The sequence below is a fragment of the Mesocricetus auratus genome, unplaced genomic scaffold (genome assembly GCF_017639785.1).
Source record: "Mesocricetus auratus isolate SY011 unplaced genomic scaffold, BCM_Maur_2.0 Super-Scaffold_100015, whole genome shotgun sequence".
In the NCBI taxonomy this organism is placed as follows: Eukaryota; Metazoa; Chordata; class Mammalia; order Rodentia; family Cricetidae; genus Mesocricetus; species Mesocricetus auratus.
Genome location: NW_024429198.1, coordinates 43,418,107 through 43,438,014, shown reverse-complemented (window position 1 = coordinate 43,438,014; position 19,908 = coordinate 43,418,107). Strand labels below are relative to the sequence as shown.

Genomic DNA, 19,908 nt, shown 5'->3' with positions numbered 1-19,908 from the left:
AGTGACCAGTCAAGGATTCAAGGAAATCCCTGGATGCAGGAGACAAACAAAACAAAACAAAAATCTTTCACCAGACTTCCGGGTTGTTGCTAGACTCCTAGTACCTTGCTTCTGGGGCTGTGATTAAAGAGTGTGACGTCTCTCGGTGTTTGGTGGACAGGGGACGGTTGCCCTGGCAGGGATTCCCAGGACCGAGAGGCATTCTGCAGTGTGAGCCTCCACACATGAGTTCAAGTCCCTTAGGGAGGGTGACAGCTCAGCATTTGACCACTGGAAATTACCCATGACCATTACATCAAGATTAGCCCGTTAAGGGGACACAGTGGGAAATGTATTTTCTTTTTCAGTTTCTGTATCAGGTATTAACGGTGTTCCTAGTGGTAACTCAGTCCTGGACAGCTCACCACCAAGGTTTGATTTCTTTAAGGGTTCCCTGTACAAAGTCTAGAGATAAGATTCAAAAGGAAGGCAGCTGTGACTTCAGCAGCCTTATCACCCAGCCAGGCCAGCTAATGGAAAATAAGTATAGGTATCTGGGGAAAAGACGGCAGCAATGATAACAGAAAAGCCTTCTGCAAACAGCTGGCTTCCCCAGGAATGGGGAAATAGGCCTTCCATGTGCTAGGCAAATGAAAATGAATGGAGCCTTGACCTGGCATATTGTTTCTTTGGCCCTCTTACGGGTTTCATGTGTGTGTGCACATGTGTGTGTGTGCTGTGTGTGTGGTGTGTGCACTAGTATGTACATGGAGGTGAGTTGAGGCTTGTCCTTATCACTTTCTGCCTTGTCCTTTAAGGCAGAGTTTCTCCCTGAAACTGGAGCTTGTGGCTTTCAGCTGAGCTGGCCGCCAGTCAACCCCAGCAGTCCTCTGTCTCCTCCTCCCTCGGTGCTGGGGTTACAGGCAAATGCAACACCATGGCTGCTTGCTGCATGGGTCTTGAGGTCCAGACTCAGGTTCTGACACTTGTGCAGCAAGTACTTTTAATAACCAAGTCACCTTCCAGCTTTGATGGTTAGTCCTAGTTGTCAACCTGACACAGCCTAGAGTCACCCATGGAGAGAGTTTCAACAAGAGATTGCTGAGTCAGGATGGACTATGAGCATGGCTGCTGCAGACTTCTCTTTAATTGCATGAGATGAGGTGGGAATACCCCGCCCACTGTGGGCAGCTCCATTCCCTGGGTTTGGGTCCTGGACTATGTAAGAGCAGGGAAAGGGAACTAAACACGACATGTGTCTGCATTCATCATTGACTGTGGGTGTGATATCACTAGACCTTTTAAGTCCTGCTTGCCCTACTACCTGACAAAACCCCGTCTTCCTTTAAGACCCAAGTCAACTATGACCCCATCAATGAAATCTAAACCCCAACCCCCACAGTAGCAAGAGAGTCCCCTCCTAGGTCATCAAACACATTTTGTTCATCCACTATCATTTGCAATTGTACAGAAATTTCAACATTATCTCCTTTCCTAGACTTGTTTCAATGTTCTGCCTGAGATGTACAAGGGGTTTCATAGTTAATTGTTGATTGGGTGAGTACTTCATTAAACCCTCAGTTGGGAGAATCGAATGAAAATTGTGCAAGTTCTTCTATTATAAACAATAAGCAATTCTTTATTTTGTACTTTTAGGACAAATGTAATTTGTTGATGATAATATTCACATCCAAGAATAGTTCCAAGAGACTGAGAGAAGTGAAAGGGAGTGGGAAACAGAGTTCTCAGCCCCTCTGGCCTTCACCTTCCTCACCTCTCCCAAGACACAGGCACCAACGCTCTCTGCCTATCAGTCCCTGAAGATTCCTCCCCCACCCCTGCCTTTCAGTTTGTCACTTTTAACTCGAAGGTCCCCTAACCCTTTGCCAGGATGGCAATCTACAGTGACGGTGTGCCTGTGTTACTGGTACACTTGGATTGAAATTCCACACTAGAGAGAAGATGTAACTCCTCAGCCTATCACTGTGTCATCGTGCTCGTTAGCCCCCATTGCCTGGACAGATAGGGAATCCAGACTATTGGGATCTACTACCATGATGACTTCCGCAGTTACGGTTTTTCCAATTCTGCATCCTGTGCCCTCCTCCTGCTCTTCTCTCCAAAGTGAGCAGGTTCTCAGAGAGCAGGCTACCACTCAGGTGTGGGGGAGGGCTTGGAGAGACCCCTCCCTGAATCTGTGCTGGTCTCTCAAGTATCTGCACTGGTTCCTAGAGGTTCCCTGGCTTCCTATCATCCTAGGTGCTGGCCCTGCCATTGACTCTGCTCAATGAAGTCATTTCTCTGTGTCGTTGTCTTCTTAACCTCAAACTCACCTCAAGCCACTCTGCCCTCAGCGCTTCCAACTCCCCAGAAGCACGGCCAGTTCTTGAGCAGCCAGATGTCGCATGGCTGTGGCTCACAGTTGCTGGGGAACAACTCAGGTCCCCCTTTGGCCCAGCTCTCATTGTTGGTCATCTCACTTTCAGGCATTTGCCAGCACAGAACTCCTGTAAGGCATTCCCCGCTTTGTTGAGCTCTGCTCTATGAAAAGGAGAGAATCCCTTTCCACCTGAGCCTCCCAGTATTTTATCTGGTGTTTGTGCCCTCCAGGCAGCCAGAGTTGAGCCAGGCAGGGAGGAAATATGAGTCCCTTCCCCCTCCTGCTCCCTCCTGCGCTACAAAGGCTTCCTGTTTTCCAATTGACAGCCTTGGGGCCAACTTCTTCCCCTTCCTTTCTTTCTCTTATTTCACCTCCTTCTCAGCCTTGGGAAAAGGGTGACTGACAATGTGCAGGGGATGTTACCCTAAATGTCCTGCTACACTAGTTAGAGTGTGTCCATTCCTGGGAAAAGCATCACCTTGTACATAAGTCTGTTTCCTTCAAGCATGACGTAGCCATGGAAGAGTTGGGGTACCAAATGCAAAAGTCAGAGAAACGACCCCACCTCAAAAGAAACTGCCCACCCTTGCATGACTGACATGTGTTGACTGGATGCGCGGCCTCCTCCTAACACAGAAAGCAGAGTAGATCATCTGTGGGCAGAGGAGAAGGAAGGGGGGGAACACAAGCTGCCTCATTGCTAGGGAGTTCAGGTCTGCAGTATGTGGTGCATCTCAGCTGTCCCTTGAATAAGGGTCCCCACAGAACCTTTCCTGGCCTGTTTTATAGCCTGGCATCAAAGAACTAGACCTGTGGGGATGTGTCTCTGTTGGTAGAGTGCTTATTTAGCGTGTGTGAAGCCTTGGGTTCAAAATAGCACTACATAAAATGGTATGGTGACACATGTGTAATCCCAGCATTCAGTAGGTAGAGGCAGGGGCCGGGGGGATCCTGGTCATCCAACCCAAAATACACAGAATCCTGTCGATAAAGAGAAAAAGAAAGACTGTTCATATAAGCCAGAAGTTTGAACATGTACATCTGCCAAGGTCGTGCCTGCTGAGCACCATTCTGTGGCCCTGTGCTCACTGGACCTCTCCTCCGGGTTCCTCTTGGGTGTGCGGAGCAGCTGGAGAGGGGATCTTCTCCAGGGTTTTTGGACTCAGAGAGCTGGTGTTCCTGAAGTTCTGGGATGAGCGAGTGGAACCCCTGTCTCACGGTCACACCCCGTCACACCTCCTTTCCCCACAGGATGGAACCGTGCCTCTGTGGATCGCATCCCAGATGGGCCACAGCGAGGTGGTGCGCGTGATGCTGCTGAGGGGAGCCGACCGTGACGCTGCACGCAACGTGAGTGACAGCCCCCAGCCCAGCCCCGACTGAGCTCACCTGTGGCCGGAGCAAACATAGTGTTTACCACTCAACTGGACCTCTGACCTCTACCTGCTCTTCAGCAGGAAACAATCAAAGTCCAACTAAGTGGAAACTTAACAAGTGCTGTCGCCTTCCCCCACCTCCATCTGAGGTGACTTCTGGAAGAGCTGGGGAAGGGAACATGCAGGATCTATGGAGAGGATTCCGGCAGAGCCCACTGTTGGCTGCTGCACCTGACTCCTGCCCCCTGCCCCCTGCCGCAAACCCATGTTACATCCTCCAAGCACTTCCTCTCCACAGCTGCCTTCCGAGGGTGGTGCTGAACCCTGCCAGCCTGTGCCAGGCTGCAGGCTCATAGCAAGGAGAGTGACGTGGGGAGACTCTACCGGCTAATGGCGGTCGGGAGCCTCGTGTCTATTGTGTCTGATGGACCTTGTGCCTTCTTTGTGCTGCTCCCTATGGAATCTAAACTCAGAAAGGGGAAACCTGAAGGCATTGGTCCTACCCCCCCTCTTCCGTTATCTTCTTGTCACCTCAGAAATTAGAAGAGACAAATCCCCCCTCACACCCTCCTCCCCCTTCCCGTTCCAGATGAGTTCTACAACAGACAGAAGACAGCTGAGACCAGGTCCTCCAGACACCGCCATTGATATCAGCAGGAAACTAATGATTTAGAAAAGTCTGTCTTTGAGCCAAAAATGATCACTGAAGATGGATTTTTAAATCTGTCTGTGCAGTTTTTAAAAGATTAATCAAATTTTGACCTATTCCTCCTGTATTACCACCACCATACATAGGCCAATGAATGCGCAGGGCAGGTGAAGTCAAGATTACATGTATTTTAAGGCAACCAATGCAGTTCAATAACATAAATCACTACAGGCAGTTAAGCAATCTCCTATTGGGCCCATGATAACCCTAAAATATGGTCTTGAAACTCCCCTTGTCCTTGATGCAGTGTTCTTGGGCACTAGAGGAGCATCTGACTTACCAAAAGGCAGGCTCCTACGATAGACAGTCACCCGCTGCGGATGACATCCTCACAGGCAGTCACTGCCTACTGTGCCCCTGTCTGCCCTAGACTGAGACATTGCTGATTTGTCAGCTGGCATTTAGTTCTCAGCTAATAATTAACTCCCATGTCCCCTCTCCCTTCAGGACGGTACCACAGCACTGCTGAAAGCCGCCAACAAAGGGTATAATGATGTCATAGAGGAGTTGCTCAAATTCTCACCTACTCTCGGTATTTTGAAGGTAAGACCTGAAGAGAAATTATGCCATTCTATCAAAAGGAGAGATAGGTTAGCCAAGAAATAGTGGTGACTGACATAGAACTGAATTACCATTAGCTCAGGATCTCTGGGTCCAGGTAGAAATAGGAAGATTGTAAAGAAAACACTCTCCTAATACCTAGCTTTTCAGGGGAAAAGATAGCATAATTGGCACCAAAACAGGGAAATGAGCTATTGATATCATTTGGAAGATTCCTAAACTCGGAGGAGGACACGCCCTTCCCTTTCTTCATCCCCGAGTAGAGACCCACTCTGCTTAGTTAGCTTCAGTGTAAAATTGAAACATCCGGGGCCTCAGATAGTGGGTTTTTCTGGAGACTAGAAAGGCTTTCTTAGTCACCTTGGGTGAAGCCTTTCTGTGCTGCAGTGCATGTAGCTAAGAGCCAACACACTGCTCCTGTAGAGCACCAGTTGCGTTGGGGTCTTGTGAGCCTGCAATTCCTGCCGCCCTTCCTCCGTTCTGCTGTCTCAGGGCAACCAGAGAAAGTGGCAACAGCAAGAGAGCGTGGCTACGTCCATAGCTGTAATTGATGAGTATATGCTAATGAAATTACACACTTGAGCATGCTGCAACATATTCGTAGCTTTCAGGGCATATGAGAAAAGAGAGTGGACTAGGCTTACCCCATAGGCAGCTGTTGGCTGACTGCAGGAAGCATTTACACTCCTGTTTTGTTAAGTGAAGACCACTAAGTCTTTTCTAAGTTGACACTGTGGCTGTGGCCTAGCAGTTTGGTGGCTGTGTCCTCAGGACCTATCAAGACATGCAAACCCTTTGCCCTGGCATGACCCCATAGAACGGACTGGAAACGTTCTAGCTGCCCTTCACATTTTAGATCCCATTCTTATCAGAGTCTAATAAAGAATCGCAGTGTTCGGTGTGTCAGCCCTGTCTCTTTTCCTAATGAACCAGCTACTTCCGGTCCTCCGCACAAACTTGGGGATCAGGACGTTATTATAAGCATTTGAAGCATAATTTACTGACAAACTGACAAAATAAACTTTAAAATGGGCTTGGAAGTATCTATCTATTCATGCTTCACATGGTTCTTCTTCTCCTTCTCCTTTCTTCTCCTTCTCCTCCTTCTCCTTCTCCTCCTTCTCCTTCTCCTTCTCCTTCTCCTTCTCCTTCTTCTTCTTCTCCTTCTGTCTTTTTATTAGCTATTCCATGCATGTTGGCTAAGACTTGCCCATTTGGGCTAGTACCAGCCTAGTGAATTAGTATTCCAAGTGTGAAAGCAACCAGAGAAAGGCAGCTTTGCTACAATTTTTTTTCCAGGTGTGACTTTTTAAATTCTACCAAATCGTGGTGACTCTGGGTCATCAAGCAGGAAAGCTAGCTTGCACTGTAGTGCTGTTGATTGGTAACCTTGCCCACTGGAGCCAACGTCCTATGATGGCACCCCATTCTTCTGTGAGTTTGGTTATAGTCTCTCCCCCTCCCCTCCCCCATATAGTATTTGGCTATACATCTACCACCTACTATCTAGCTGTGTGTCTGACGACACCGCAGCAGGTACTGCTGTGACTTTGAAAAGTGCAAAGGAAAGATACAGAGCAGTAAGACTGTGTTGTCCCCACGGCATCCCTCCGACGGTTTATGATGAAAGTCAGGCAGAGCGCCGAGGGCTGTGAGCTCAACTCTTGACACACACTATCATTTTCTCTTAGAATGGGACTTCGGCTCTCCATGCAGCAGTGCTCAGCGGGAATATTGAAACAGTTGCGCTGCTCCTGGAAGCAGGGGCAGATCCAGCCTTGAGAAACAAGGTACACACTCAACCCATCCCTTAACCACATGGGCCCCTGTCCAAAAAGACCACTTCGTAGGGCAAGACAAACAACTGTCAGGCTCCTGAATCGATTTTTATAGTTATACACAGTAAGGGCAGGGCTGCAATTATTAGTTATTCCTAGCCAATGCATTTAGACCCAAGAAATTGTGTTAAAAAGCCTATATCATCCATGACTTTCTTTAACCGTTTTCTCATATAAAATGTGCAAACATTGTGGGTGGTGATGTATCTCAGTTGACAGAGAACATGCCTAGCATGCAGGATTCCCCCAATGCCACATAAATTGGTAGCGGTAGTACGAGGCTCTAATACCAGCACTAAGAGGATGGAGGCAAGGAATCAGAAACTTACAATACTGTGGCTTCCTGGTAGGGGGAAGAGGGAAGAATGTGCTCCAAAAATGTCAGTGTCCTGGAAGCCTGTCATCTCCCTGTAAGTTAGATGTGTATATCCTGAGAATTATTAATGTATGTTTGGTGACTGGGTCAGGAAAATGTGATTTATTTTGTCAGCAGGATTGCATGTCACCATTACAACACCAATCCATATTTTTATTACACTAAATCCTTAGATTAGAACAAATTTGGGATTCAGGGAGTTTACAGTCACAATAGAAAAGTTTGTCATTGTACTTCATCTTGATGTTTGCTGAAGGTACCTGGTGTGTAGATTGGAAGTTTAAAAGAAACCCATCAGGGTTGGTGTTGGCTTCTGATTGCAGTTGTTGTGATAAAAAGTTAGCTGACAAAAGGCGGTCTAGAGAAGGAAGGTTAATTTAAGCGCTCGATGCCATCACAGCTGAGAAGTTTGTGACTTAAAAAGTTTAGTGGCATTACGCCCACAGTCAAAAACACACAGCGATGAATGCAGACACATGTCATGTTCAGCTCCCTTTCCCTGCTCTTACACAGTCCAGGACCCAAACCCAGGGAATGGAGCTGCCCACAGTGGGCGGGTTTTCTTACCTCATCTCATGCAATTAAAGAGAAGTCTGCAGTAGCCATGCTCATAGACCATCCTGACTCAGCAATCTCTTGTTGAAACTCTCTCCATGGGTGACTCTAGGCTGTGTCAGGTTGACAACTAGGACTAACCATCAAAGCTGGAAGGTGACTTGGTTATTAAAAGTACTTGCTGCACAAGTGTCAGAACCTGAGTCTGGACCTCAAGACCCATGCAGCAAGCTGCCATGGTGTTGCATTTGCCTGTAACCCCAGCACCGAGGGAGGAGGAGACAGAGGACTGCTGGGGTTGACTGGCGGCCAGCTCAGCTGAAAGCCACAAGCTCCAGTTTCAGGGAGAAACTCTGCCTTAAAGGACAAGGCAGAAAGTGATAAGGACAAGCCTCAACTCACCTCCATGTACATACTAGTGCACACACCACACACACAGCACACACACACATGTGCACACACACATGAAACCCGTAAGAGGGCCAAAGAAACAATATGCCAGGTCAAGGCTCCATTCATTTTCATTTGCCTAGCACACGGAAGGCCTATTTCCCCATTCCTGGGGAAGCCAGCTGTTTGCAGAAGGCTTTTCTGTTATCATTGCTGCCGTCTTTTCCCCAGATACCTATACTTATTTTCCATTAGCTGGCCTGGCTGGGTGATAAGGCTGCTGAAGTCACAGCTGCCTTCCTTTTGAATCTTATCTCTAGACTTTGCACAGGGAACCCTTAAAGAAATCAAACCTTGGTGGTGAGCTGTCCAGGACTGAGTTACCACTAGGAACACCGTTAATACCTGATACAGAAACTGAAAAAGAAAATACATTTCCCACTGTGTCCCCTTAATGGGCTAGTCTTGATGTAATGGTCATGGGTAATTTCCAGAGGTCAAATGCTGAGCTGTCACCCTCCCTAAGGGACTTGAACTTATGTGTGGAGGCTCACACTGCAGAATGCCTCTCGGTCCTGGGAATCCCTGCCAGGGCAACCGTCCCCTGTCCACCAACACACCAAGAGACGTCACACTCTTTAATCACAGCCCCAGAAGCAAGGTACTAGGAGTCTGGGAGCAACCTGGAAGTCTGGAGAGAGATTTTTGTCTTGTTTTGTTTGTCTCCTGCATCCAGGGATTTCCTTGAATCCTTGACTGGTCACTTTTCTGATCAGTCATCATTTTTATCTGAATTATTTATTTTGGTGTATATGTGTGAGAGATTGTAGACATACATGTACTACAGTGTGTGTGGAGGTCAGAGGTCAAATCTCTGGATCCATTTTCTCCTGATACTTTGTGGAATCCCTGGATTGGTCCAGGGACTAAACTTAATAGGTAAGGCCTACATGCAAAGTCTACCCACTGAGCCACTTGCTGGCCCCAGTTTTATTTAGAAGAACAATTTGGGGCTTAATAGCTTACCAATCCAGAAGTCTCTTCTGATGAATTAGTAGTAATTTTACTGAATGTGCCTTTTTGGTATAGCACAAAGGAATGTGCCAATATTTGCACAACCTTCATGACTTAGTAAGCTAATATGTTCCAAATGTTATGACTAATGCTAGAACCTGTTGGTTTCCATGTAACAAAGTACAAAATCATTCATGATATGCTTGCAGATGCTACATGGCTGTTAGTAAGAAATGGCTTCTTAATTCGGCATGGTGGCACACGCCTGTAATCTCAGTACTCAGGAGTCTAAGGCAGAAGGATTGTGAATGAATGCTGTGCTATCCTGGGCTACATAGCAAGGCCTCTTCACCAAAAAAGAAGAAGAAAAACACCCACAGAAAGAGAGATGATTGAAGGGGGGAATAGATGTCCTTTGACACTATTCCTGGGGAGACCTGGAAAATGTCTACTCATCCCAGAGAAGGAACTAACAACAGATCAAAGTAATGATACTACCAAAGTCCAACTTGCTGAGCCAAAGAGTCTGCTGAGTTTCCTTACAGGAGTATAGGTGAGGGGTTACCTACAGGAGCAGGGAAGGCTCTAAGGCAGCTGGGTTACCAAAAGTCCACCCTAGCATGGGTGAAGCCTCTGAAAGCCTGACACTCTCCACTTAACTTGTGGCCTCGCTATGTGCTGGAGAGTCTTTTCCCTTCAGAAGTCCTTGGTGTTGATATAGCCTTGGTGGACAGAGGGATTCTCCTCCCTTTCCCAACCACCCATCGGTGTGCCCCTGATGTCACGTGCTCCACCCAAGACATCACCAGAGCCGGAGAGCAGAGGCAGACAGAAGCATCCAGCTGCCCTCTGCTAAGCCCTATACTAAAGAAATATGTAAGACCAATAAGCAATTCTACATCCCTAAGTTTTTTGTTCTTAAAAATGCAGTCTTTTTTTCAGAAATATATTTTGTATACCATCCTTTAGTGGATTTATTATCTCTCATTAACTAGGAAAAATATTTCATTGCTAAGTTATAAACAAATTAGAGTGGTGCATAATATTTAAGAGTATAAAATGGTCCTGAAAGCAAGGAAGCCCAAGAATTCTTTTCTTTATAACACATGATGCCTGTGGGGGAAAGTAACCCCCTAAATGCTCAATGATGTGACCAGTAGACTGATGACTTGTAACTTGCAGGGTCCTGTAGGAAGTCGTGACTACAGAAACTGTGCCTTTCTGGGTGTGTGTTAGGCTCAGAACACTGCCTGACTATTTTCTGTTTAGACGACACCTGGCTTGCTGCAGCATGCTCCTCCTTACAGGTGATAGCTAGAAAGTTCATTATCTCACAGAGGCAGAGAGTAAAGGCTGTCTAGGCAGAGCTCAGAGACAGGAGGAGGGTGAGAGTCGAGGCAGGCCAGGTATCAGGTACTAAAACAAAGTTAGTGGAGGGGATAAATTGAGGTCACAGAGCAGGCGATATACTTTACAATGACTTAGCATGTATTTTATAAAGAGCTAAGAGATGTTCCAAGCTTCCCTGACAAAGTAACAATGAATATCCAAGGAAACGGAGATACCAACAATCCCGATTCGGTAATCATATTTCGTATCTATGTATCAATTATCACACTGTACTGCATAAATCTGTCTGTACAAATGAAAATAATAAACAGGGGGCCAGAGAGATGGCTAGGCAGGTAAAGGTGCTTGCCAACAAGTCTGGCGGCCTAAGTTCAAGTCCTAGAACTCATTTGGTAGAAGGAGAGAACTGATTCCTCTACAGCTTACCCCCGCGCCCCCAAACACTGTATAATTTTTAAAATTAGGAAAAAATGTTATAAAAACAATAAATAAATTGGAATGTGGCCAGAAAAAATCCATCTTGAGTCCTCCCCATCAGATAAACCACTTCATTTAATTAAGTGAATATAAAAAAATTACCTGTGTTCATTCAGCAGGTATTAGACGTGCTAGGCATTGTGCTGAAAGTGAGGAACCAATGGTCTTTAGCACATAGGCCCTGCCCTCTGGGAGCCTCCAGGATGGTAAAGATTTGCTAAACACAAGCTAATGTGGAGGTGAGAAAATGGCAGCTTCTCCATTAAAAGTTGCCCCACTACGAGGCAGTGAGTGCGGGGGAGCTTTTTCACCAGGGAAGGACAAAATGTGGCTCACTAGGGAGAGTCACACCAGAGAGTGAATTCATAATGCCCATCTCGTCTTCTTTCAGGCCAATGAGCTCCCCGCAGAACTAACCAAAAATGAACACATACTGCGCCTCCTGAGAAGCAAAGAAGGACCCAGCAAGAACGAATTTGGTTCCACCCTAGATAGATAGAAACTTAAGCCACATTGTCCAGAGAGAAATGGTTTTTAACAATGTCGGAAATTCTTTGAAGAAAGAATGCTTACCATGTGGGCTTGTGCATTGTGCACGAAAATCCAAGAAGGGCTTAGAGTCCACTTCCCCTTACAGGGCTTCTCACACTGCCCTGTAACTTGGCCCTGGGGATATTCACAGATTTCACAGAAACTTATTTACAACTGTGCTAGCCTGAGTCCCTTGGTTAAACTTGATGTTCGACATGGTTTTCGTTCTAAAAAGGGGAGACAAAAGGTCTTGTTCTTTAAGAGTCAAAGATTGACCTTCAGCAAATCAATGCATTTTTGCTTTTGTGTTAAATGTAGCTATGCTAAAATATGTTACATCCATCATATTCATCATAGTTATGTATGTCCATTCGGTGTAAAATCTTTCCTGCCACCTGGAGACCATAGCCATGATACTGTGACCCGATGATACCTGAGCATCCATTATTTAAGATCCACTCTGACATTCCACTATGTGCTACTCAAAGATGAGACATTAACACATAGAAAAGATACAGTATGTTGGTTGTTGAAGCCTCATCTTATTCATAATATATAAAATCACTGTCTCTTAGTGGACCGTGTCTGTGTTTGAGGAAACCAGTGGAAAATCGAAAACCCCAAAAGCTGCAAACCATAAGTCTCTTTGAGCTTTGATTTTCGTTTTATTGTCTAGAGTCCATGTCCCATGCCACAGATGAGTGCACAACATGCTGTGGGATCTGGCTTCCAGCAGCTGTCTCTAACACACAGGCTTTGAGCTCATTGGACAAAACACGATATACATAAGTACTGTTGTTGTTACTGTTACTACTTGGGGAGTATCCATAGTAAAAGGCATTGGTAGCATTTCCCAGGTGCTCATGGGTGGACTGGATCCAAGAAAGAACCCCAAGTTTACTAATTGTTTCTTTGAGGGGCCCTAAAGTTGATGTTCAATGTCCTTTCAATGGTGTCTAGCTGCCTCTGTCAGTGCCTGACTGCACACACAGAAATCAAGTTTTCTTCTGTATCATACCCTATGAAATACTAGTAATACTTCTTTTTATTTAAACACGTATGTAATGGTCCTTGCTCATGTTTCCAACCAATAGTTTCTATGTAAAGTCATATTAACATGGAGGTAAAAGTAATCCTAAATTAGTTTTGCTTTAACCAACATGCAATGGTAGCATTACCTTTATGTCATTAATTGCCAGAATGAAACTTTTGAAATTAGAAGATAGTCTCTTAAAATTATTTATGATAAATTCAATCAGAATGGGGAGATTTTGATAAACATTGCTCACAAAGCCAGTACAAAGAGTATGAGACTCTTGCCAAAGATGGGCAGTGCAAAAATCCCCAGGGTAATTTTGAGACGAAAGATGAAAAAACTGAACGTTGCCAAAACACCAGACACAAATATTTGGCAGCGAAAGATCAGTGCCAACTTCCTCATTGGCAGCCTCTTACTCAGCAGAGTTATACTGAATATACACACTTGCCCTTGGGAATTTTGAAATGCTAAGAAAATAATGTGGCTGTAAATGCTTTGCATTTTAGTTAGCCCTATACCAGAACCAGCTGTTCATCACTGATCCAAAACAGAGGAGTAGTGTGGGTACCAACATTGAAATCAGGAACTTCGTGTTTTTCACTAAAACATGTTGGTCTGTCCCTCATATGAACTATTTTAGGACCGTGGAATTAATTCAGTATCTTTAGCAATACTTAATAAAAGACCTTTGTACTTTAGGAAACAGGCTATCTAGATTAGCATTTGATCTAGATGCAGTTTTGATGTCATCCTTGCAGGGAAGTTAAGAACTTACCAAAGACTGAACAAAATGTCTGTTGTTTCAAGAACCATGCTTCAGTTTGTTCTCCTGTAAAAGACTGTTGCTTTATATTAGTCTCATTAGCAATTCAGTTTTCATCCAAAGACTTAACACAAGAGGTTCCTATGAAATAAAATAATCTGTTTAACTGCACTACAAAAGCTTGCCGCTACATCCATTTGATTGACAGCACATTCCATATTATACTTCAAATAAAGTTAATACACTTCCTGATTTGCCTTTGTTGCTTTTTTCCCTTCTTTAAAAAATTCGGGTGTTATTTCTGTGGTTTTTTTTTTAAACCCTCTTTTTATGTTTATGGTTTGTGGAAGCAGCATTGGGGAACAATGTGCAGGAGTCATCTCTTCTTCCACTGTGTAGGTTCTGGGAATCAACTCATCGTCCTCAAGCTTGGCAGAAGGAGTCTTTACCACTGAGCCATTTCACTGTTCCCTATGTGGTTTCCAACAGAATAAAATTTCAGAGTGAGTAATTCAACTCACTTGTGAGCAATTCCCAAAGTTTTCCATTCAGACAAAGCTTTCTGGGCTAATCATTAAAGACAATGCAAATAGAAAGTTCTTTGTTTCTATTGTTATTGCTGGTGCTGCTCCTGGCCCATCAGCTCTTTGCTAACTTTCTCTTGTGAAATAGCTGACCAGTTTGCAAAACTTGGGTACTGGAAACATTTACAGCAGGGACATCAGGAATCTAGAGAAGACCCCTGTGGTGGGCTCTGGCATTCCTCTGTAACAAGAAGCTGTATGTCATTATTAATCCACCCTAGGAGGAATGGCACGGAGGAAAAAAAGAACAACCCCAATACATGGATGTTGGGGGGAGGGGGATGGCTGAAAATTTGGGATGGGCCTGCGCCTGATAGAGGCAAGACGCTGAGTTCCTAACTGCTTAACAAGGTGTCTGTAGTGCTGGAACTGGCCGAGTTCATATGGTAACCAGGGGATGTGTCACGGGTTAATAAAAAGCTAATGTTTGTTACAGGGTATTTCAGTGGTAAGCACTTACTGTAGATGATCTCATTTGCCCCACTGACAATCTTATCAAATAGGTGCTGTTAAAACTGATTGGAGTTTTGAGGTCAGAGCCTGAGCTCTGGCAGCCCAGACAAGCCCAACTCAGCCATTCATCCTCAATAAGCCAATCAAAGAAACAAGAAAAGCGAAAGGAAGAGTGTTTATTCGGTGGGCCACGTTGTGAAGAGGAACACATAAAGAGGTCTTGTGACCTGTCTCCCACCCCAAGTATATTTGAGGAGTACTGACATGCGGTTTGGGTTTAAATGGAGGCCAGAGGATATGTATAACAAGTTTGTTCTCTGTCTGGCATCAGAGCTGCAGCCTTTTCCTCTCCCAGCATGTGGTTCCGAGGAAATACCAGTTCCTTGGGGACCAAAGAGGGGGACCCAAGGGTCTCTCTTTAGAACATCTTCCAGTCATGCTAGGACTGCTGCATCGTCACTGTCTGACAATTCAGAAAACTGACATTGGGAGAGAGTTTTCTTGCCAGGCTATGATTTTTCATGTCATTGTCACACATCAGTTCACGCCCTTATGTCTCTTGAGCCTCAACATATTGTAAAAAAAGAAAAAGAAAAAGAAAAGCGAAAGGAAACAGGTATGCCGTTCTATGTTTTGAATGTGGTCTGCTGCTGCCAAAACTCACTTTGAGGCTTAACCCCTCACACATCAGTGTTGAGTTGGTGGGATGCTCTAGGGGCTAGAGCACATTAGGAGGCGAATGACTCATGAGCACCCTCATGGAAGCTTCTGTGCTGGTCTCACGTGTGGGTTGTACCTCCTAGGGGTAGCTCGATTTTCAAGAGAAAGTTGTTAGAGTGAGGCTACGTCCCTCCAGTCTCTCTTACTCTCTTGTGATCTCTTCAGAACACATTGCAATGCGCTTGCACGTGTCTCTACTTGATGTCACCTGCCATGTTTTGACATAACCAGGAAGCTCTTCCCATAACCTAAACAGGCCAGACTGCTAGTCTGGGACTTTGAGTCTTCAAACAATGACTAAATGGGCCTCTTTTCCCTATAAACTCCAGTAGGGCTGGCCTCAACCTTGGCCAGCCTTAATTCCTGGTCCTCCTTACTATCCTCTTAGTACTGTGATTACAAACATACACCATGATGCCCACATACCATGAACATTCTTGAACATGTCTACATTCAACATACACTCTCAATTCTATGTGGTTCTCCAATAAGACTTTTTTAGATTAAAAATGTTAGATATGTACGAGTGCTTTGACTGCATGTATGTGTATTCACCACATGCGTGCCTAGTGCATGCAGAGACCAGAAGAGGTTGCTGGATCCCATGAAATCCAACTTGCTCCCTTCTGAAGCAAGCTGAGTTTTACAGACCTCTCATTTAAAACATCTTCCAGCTACATCACATAAATTCAGTGTCAGTAGTTATGACTGCCTCAGAAATGGAACATTGCTGATCAGACAGGGTAAAATTTTATTCACCTCATTAAGTATGCTAACGTCTGATAATCCAGTCATGGACTGTGGCATAATTTCTACTCAAATAGGACACTGCCATCATGGGGGAAGCTTGCTCTTTAGTAGCCAGAGTTGCAAATTGGCACTGCTTTTTCTACAAGGTTCCACCACTCACATAACACATTCTTCTTTGCCTGGAGTGGAAGCAGACAGGGAAATGTTTAGTCACTTTGGACTATACTTTTGTGTTATGAGCACATGCGCACATGTATACACACACACACACACACCTTTTAATAAGTACACTATACTATGTATACTCACTCCTCCCTAAACAATGCACCTAGAAACCTGAAAATCCCCTCAGATCCTTACCTGTGTTGCGGTGTTGTGGGAGAAACCAAAGACTTAGGCTCAATTCAAATTTAGATTAAATGAATTTATTCTTACTGTTACGAGAAGGATGGCAGCCTTCAAGTCAATACAGTATGTCATACAGAAGGGGGACCACCTTAGGGTTTCTACTGCTGTGAAGAGAGACCATGGCGTCTCTTAGAGAGGAAAAACATCTAATCGGGGTGGGTCACATTTTCAGCTCTTCTGGGGTGCCTGGCTCCATAGTAAGTGTCTTTGGTCATCACAAATGAAAAGCATAAATTATCTAATGACTGGGATAGAGTCGTTCATTACCAGGTGGGCAAAACACAGTTGAGGCTAGCTGTCACCCCCCCACACCCGCATTGCTCCACCTCTGCCCAATACTATGAGACTCTCCTTCCCTAACAACAACCGTGTAGACCATTCGTAACCAAATGTATTGCCGATGTATTTAAGTACAAACAATACAAGTTCAAGAGGGTCTTGAGGTGTGTCTATGCAATACTACATGCTGTATCCTCCGAGTGAACTTTTAGTGAGAATTTCCTATTGTCTGCCTTAAACATATGCATAATCACGATTAAACCAGGTACATATGGGAAGGGACATGCATAGCAAAATGAATCTATGACCTAATCAATCAAAATAGAGAACCACTCAAAGTAGTCCTGTTAGCACCCAGCCCCTCGTTTTGGAGCCCATAAGGAAGGCCCAGGCTGCAACCTGAGCTCTTAACTACCCCCACTTTCGTCAGTTCCGGTATGGATCCTTCTTACTTCAGTAACCAGTGACTTACTCATTACTTAGCCTTTAACATAAAGTTGAGTGAAAGAAACTACATAAAAGAGCCACAGTTGTATTTACATGAAGTTCAAGAGAAGCAAAGTCAATGTATCGTGACACAAGTCAGTTGGGGTTCTGTCTCGGCTGGTAATGGGTCGCGATAGCTCAGGGAGGCTTCTGGAGTACAAAAGCCTCCCACCCTCCGTGGATGACAGGATTTAGAAATGCATGGAGACACACCCCTGTGTGCCTCTGTGAGGGTGTTTCCAGACATTTAACTAAGAAAGGAAAACCCACCCTGAATGTGAGAACCTCATCCCGTGGATTGGGGGTCCCAGACTGAGTTAAAGAGTGTGATAGCTTGAATGTAACTGGCCCCCCAAACACTCATGGGGAGTGGCACTATTAGGAGGTGTGGCTTAGACAAATAAGTAGCCCAGGGGAGGAAGGCTTCCTGGAGAACATGGCTTATAAAGGACAGTGTGATCAACTGTGTTGAATGCTACTAGGAAATCAAGTCAGATGAAAACAAAAGAGTACTACACAGTAAGCAATAATGGCCTTTAGAAGAGCAGGGAACTATGGGATTTCCCTGGCTTTTGAGAAAGGAGAGAATGGATGTGTGTGTGTGTGTGTGTGTGTGTGTGTGTGTGTGTGTGTGTATGAGTGCATGTGTATGAGTATGTGTGTGAGTGAGAATGTGTGTGCACATATGTATGAATGTGCATGTGAGAGTTATGTGTGTGAGTGTGTGTTAGTGTGTATGTGTGAGTCTGTGTGTATGTGTGTGTGTATGTGTATGAGTGTGTGTTAGTATGTGAGTGTACATGTATGATTGTATGTGTTAGTGTGTGTAATGTGTGTGCATTAGTGTATGTTTGTTTATCAACAACACATATTACAGGATAATATTCTTAACAACAGTCCTTTTCATGGGACTGGGGAAATATCGAAGTCAGCAAGGTGCTTGTCTTGCAAGCATGAACATGTTGAGTTCGGTTCCCAGAACCAATGTAAAAAAATCAGGTACAGAGGCATATGCTTGGGGAAGGAAAGACAGGTGCCAGCCAGCCTAGCCTAATTTATGAGTCCCAGACCTCCAGCTCCAGGTGAGAAACTCTGTCCCCAAAAACAAGGTGGGGGCTGGACAGCCCTTGCTGTTCTTGCTGAGGGTTGAAGTTCCGCTCCCAGAGCCTATTTTGGGCAGTTCACAACCACCTGTATTTCCAGCTACAGGGGATCTGGGAGTCCATTCTGGCCTCTATAGGCACCTGTATTCATGTACACATACCCATACTCATAAGTGTATACGTTGTAAAAATTATATTTAAAAAGAAAGGGGATAGCTCAGTGGATGAGAGTACTTGTGGCTCTTCCAGAGGACCTGTTCCCAGCACCTCCATGGTGACTCACAGGTGTCTATAACTCCAGTTTTAGGGGATTCGATGTCCTCTTCTGACCTCCATGAGTACCAGACACTCACATGGGGCACAGATAAACATGCAGGCAAAACACCCATACACGGGAAATAAAAATTAATAAATCTTCTTTAAAAGATACACAAGATAAATTGTACCTGAGGAATACCTCTGGCCTCCATACACATATATGTGCATTAACACAAAAAAACACGTACACATACACACACACATATGTATATATACAAACTTTTACAAAACTATGAAAAATAAATATATCTAATAAAAGTATACAGAAAAGTCACTTACAAGTAGGTAGATATTTATTCTTATAATTAAAAGAATACAAATTAAATCATGAGGATATTTTAAAAAATAAATTACAGATTCTAGATTTCACCCATCATAATGAAGGCCTTGGTGCAGGAGCAGGGAATCAGTAATTTCCACGTGTTGCTGACAAAGAGCTAGCCCGAAACCTCTTTGGAAGGCAGCTTAACAGCAATCAAATTTTAAATGTACATTTCCTTTGATTAAAAATTAGAAAATTATCAGGCCGGGCGTTGGTGGCTCACACCTTTAATCCCAGCACTCGGGAGGCAGAGACAGGTGGATCTCTGTGAGTTCGAGGCCAGCCTGGTCTACAGAGCGAGTTCCAGGACAGCCTCCAAAGCCACAGAGAAACCCTGTCTCGAAAAACCAAAAAAAAAAAAAAAAAAAGAAAATTATCTTCAGGGCATGTTGCTATACGGGTGTAATCCTATCAGGAGGTTGAAGCAGGAGGATTATAAATTTGAGGGCAACCAAGACAACTCAGTGAGAAACTGCCTCAAAATTGAATAAACAGGGCTGGGAATGAAGCCTGGTGGTAGAGCCCTTGCTTGACGTGTCCAAAGCTCTAGGTTCAACTCCCAGCACAAGGGATGACTTCCATTTTCTTCAGAAGATTACAAAAATGTGAGTATTGTGTCATTGTTTCCTATAGCAAGTGCCAATAGGGACTCCAATGGTAGGTTGTTTAAATAACTTCCCTAATGGATCAAAAACTATTAGCATGGGCATTTCAAATCTTCTCCTTTCATCTGTCAACTAAACAGAATTTTGCAGGTGCACACACACACACACACACTCGAATGACCATGGCCCAAGAACACAGGGTCAGGTGCCCCAAGTACCATGTGCCAATGTGGTAGCAAGGTTTTCATAGTAACAGAACAAATAGTAAAGAAACATTTTAAAGAGGTTGGTGGAAGTATCAGATAGGCAAATTACGGCAAAGCCAGGAAGCCTCTGTGTATCCGTCTCAGATATCATCTCTTTATGTTTTTAGTCGTTGGATTGGTAGAAAACGGGGCTTATTGTACATTTCAAAGGGATTTATCTGATAGTCACAAGGACATTAGGTCAAACACACAGGTGGGTGGGTGATATACGGCTAGGGAGCCTGAAATAATTTGACTCTGGACCTGCAACATTATAGCTCTCCATGAACACGGAAG

At 44.6% G+C, this 19,908-nt stretch overlaps 1 protein-coding gene across 5 annotated transcripts in view; it reads left to right on the top strand.

The window, feature by feature from the left end:
• Ankrd29 (ankyrin repeat domain 29) overlaps window positions 1-13,590 on the top strand; it is a 47,299-nt gene extending 33,709 nt beyond the window's left edge. For 4 of the 5 annotated variants that reach the window (XM_005065376.4, XM_040757844.1, XM_021235050.2 and 1 more), the window contains 4 exons: window positions 3,611-3,709; window positions 4,892-4,987; window positions 6,697-6,795; window positions 11,397-13,590. In XM_005065376.4, the coding sequence (XP_005065433.2) occupies window positions 3,611-3,709; window positions 4,892-4,987; window positions 6,697-6,795; window positions 11,397-11,504 (402 nt within the window). In that variant the 3' untranslated portion in view covers window positions 11,505-13,590. Of the gene's footprint in view, window positions 1-3,610; window positions 3,710-4,891; window positions 4,988-6,304; window positions 6,670-6,696; window positions 6,796-11,396 lie in introns of those variants that run through there. The other variant, XM_040757842.1, reaches the window with a different exon arrangement.
• The last annotated feature ends 6,318 nt before the right edge of the window (window positions 13,591-19,908 follow it).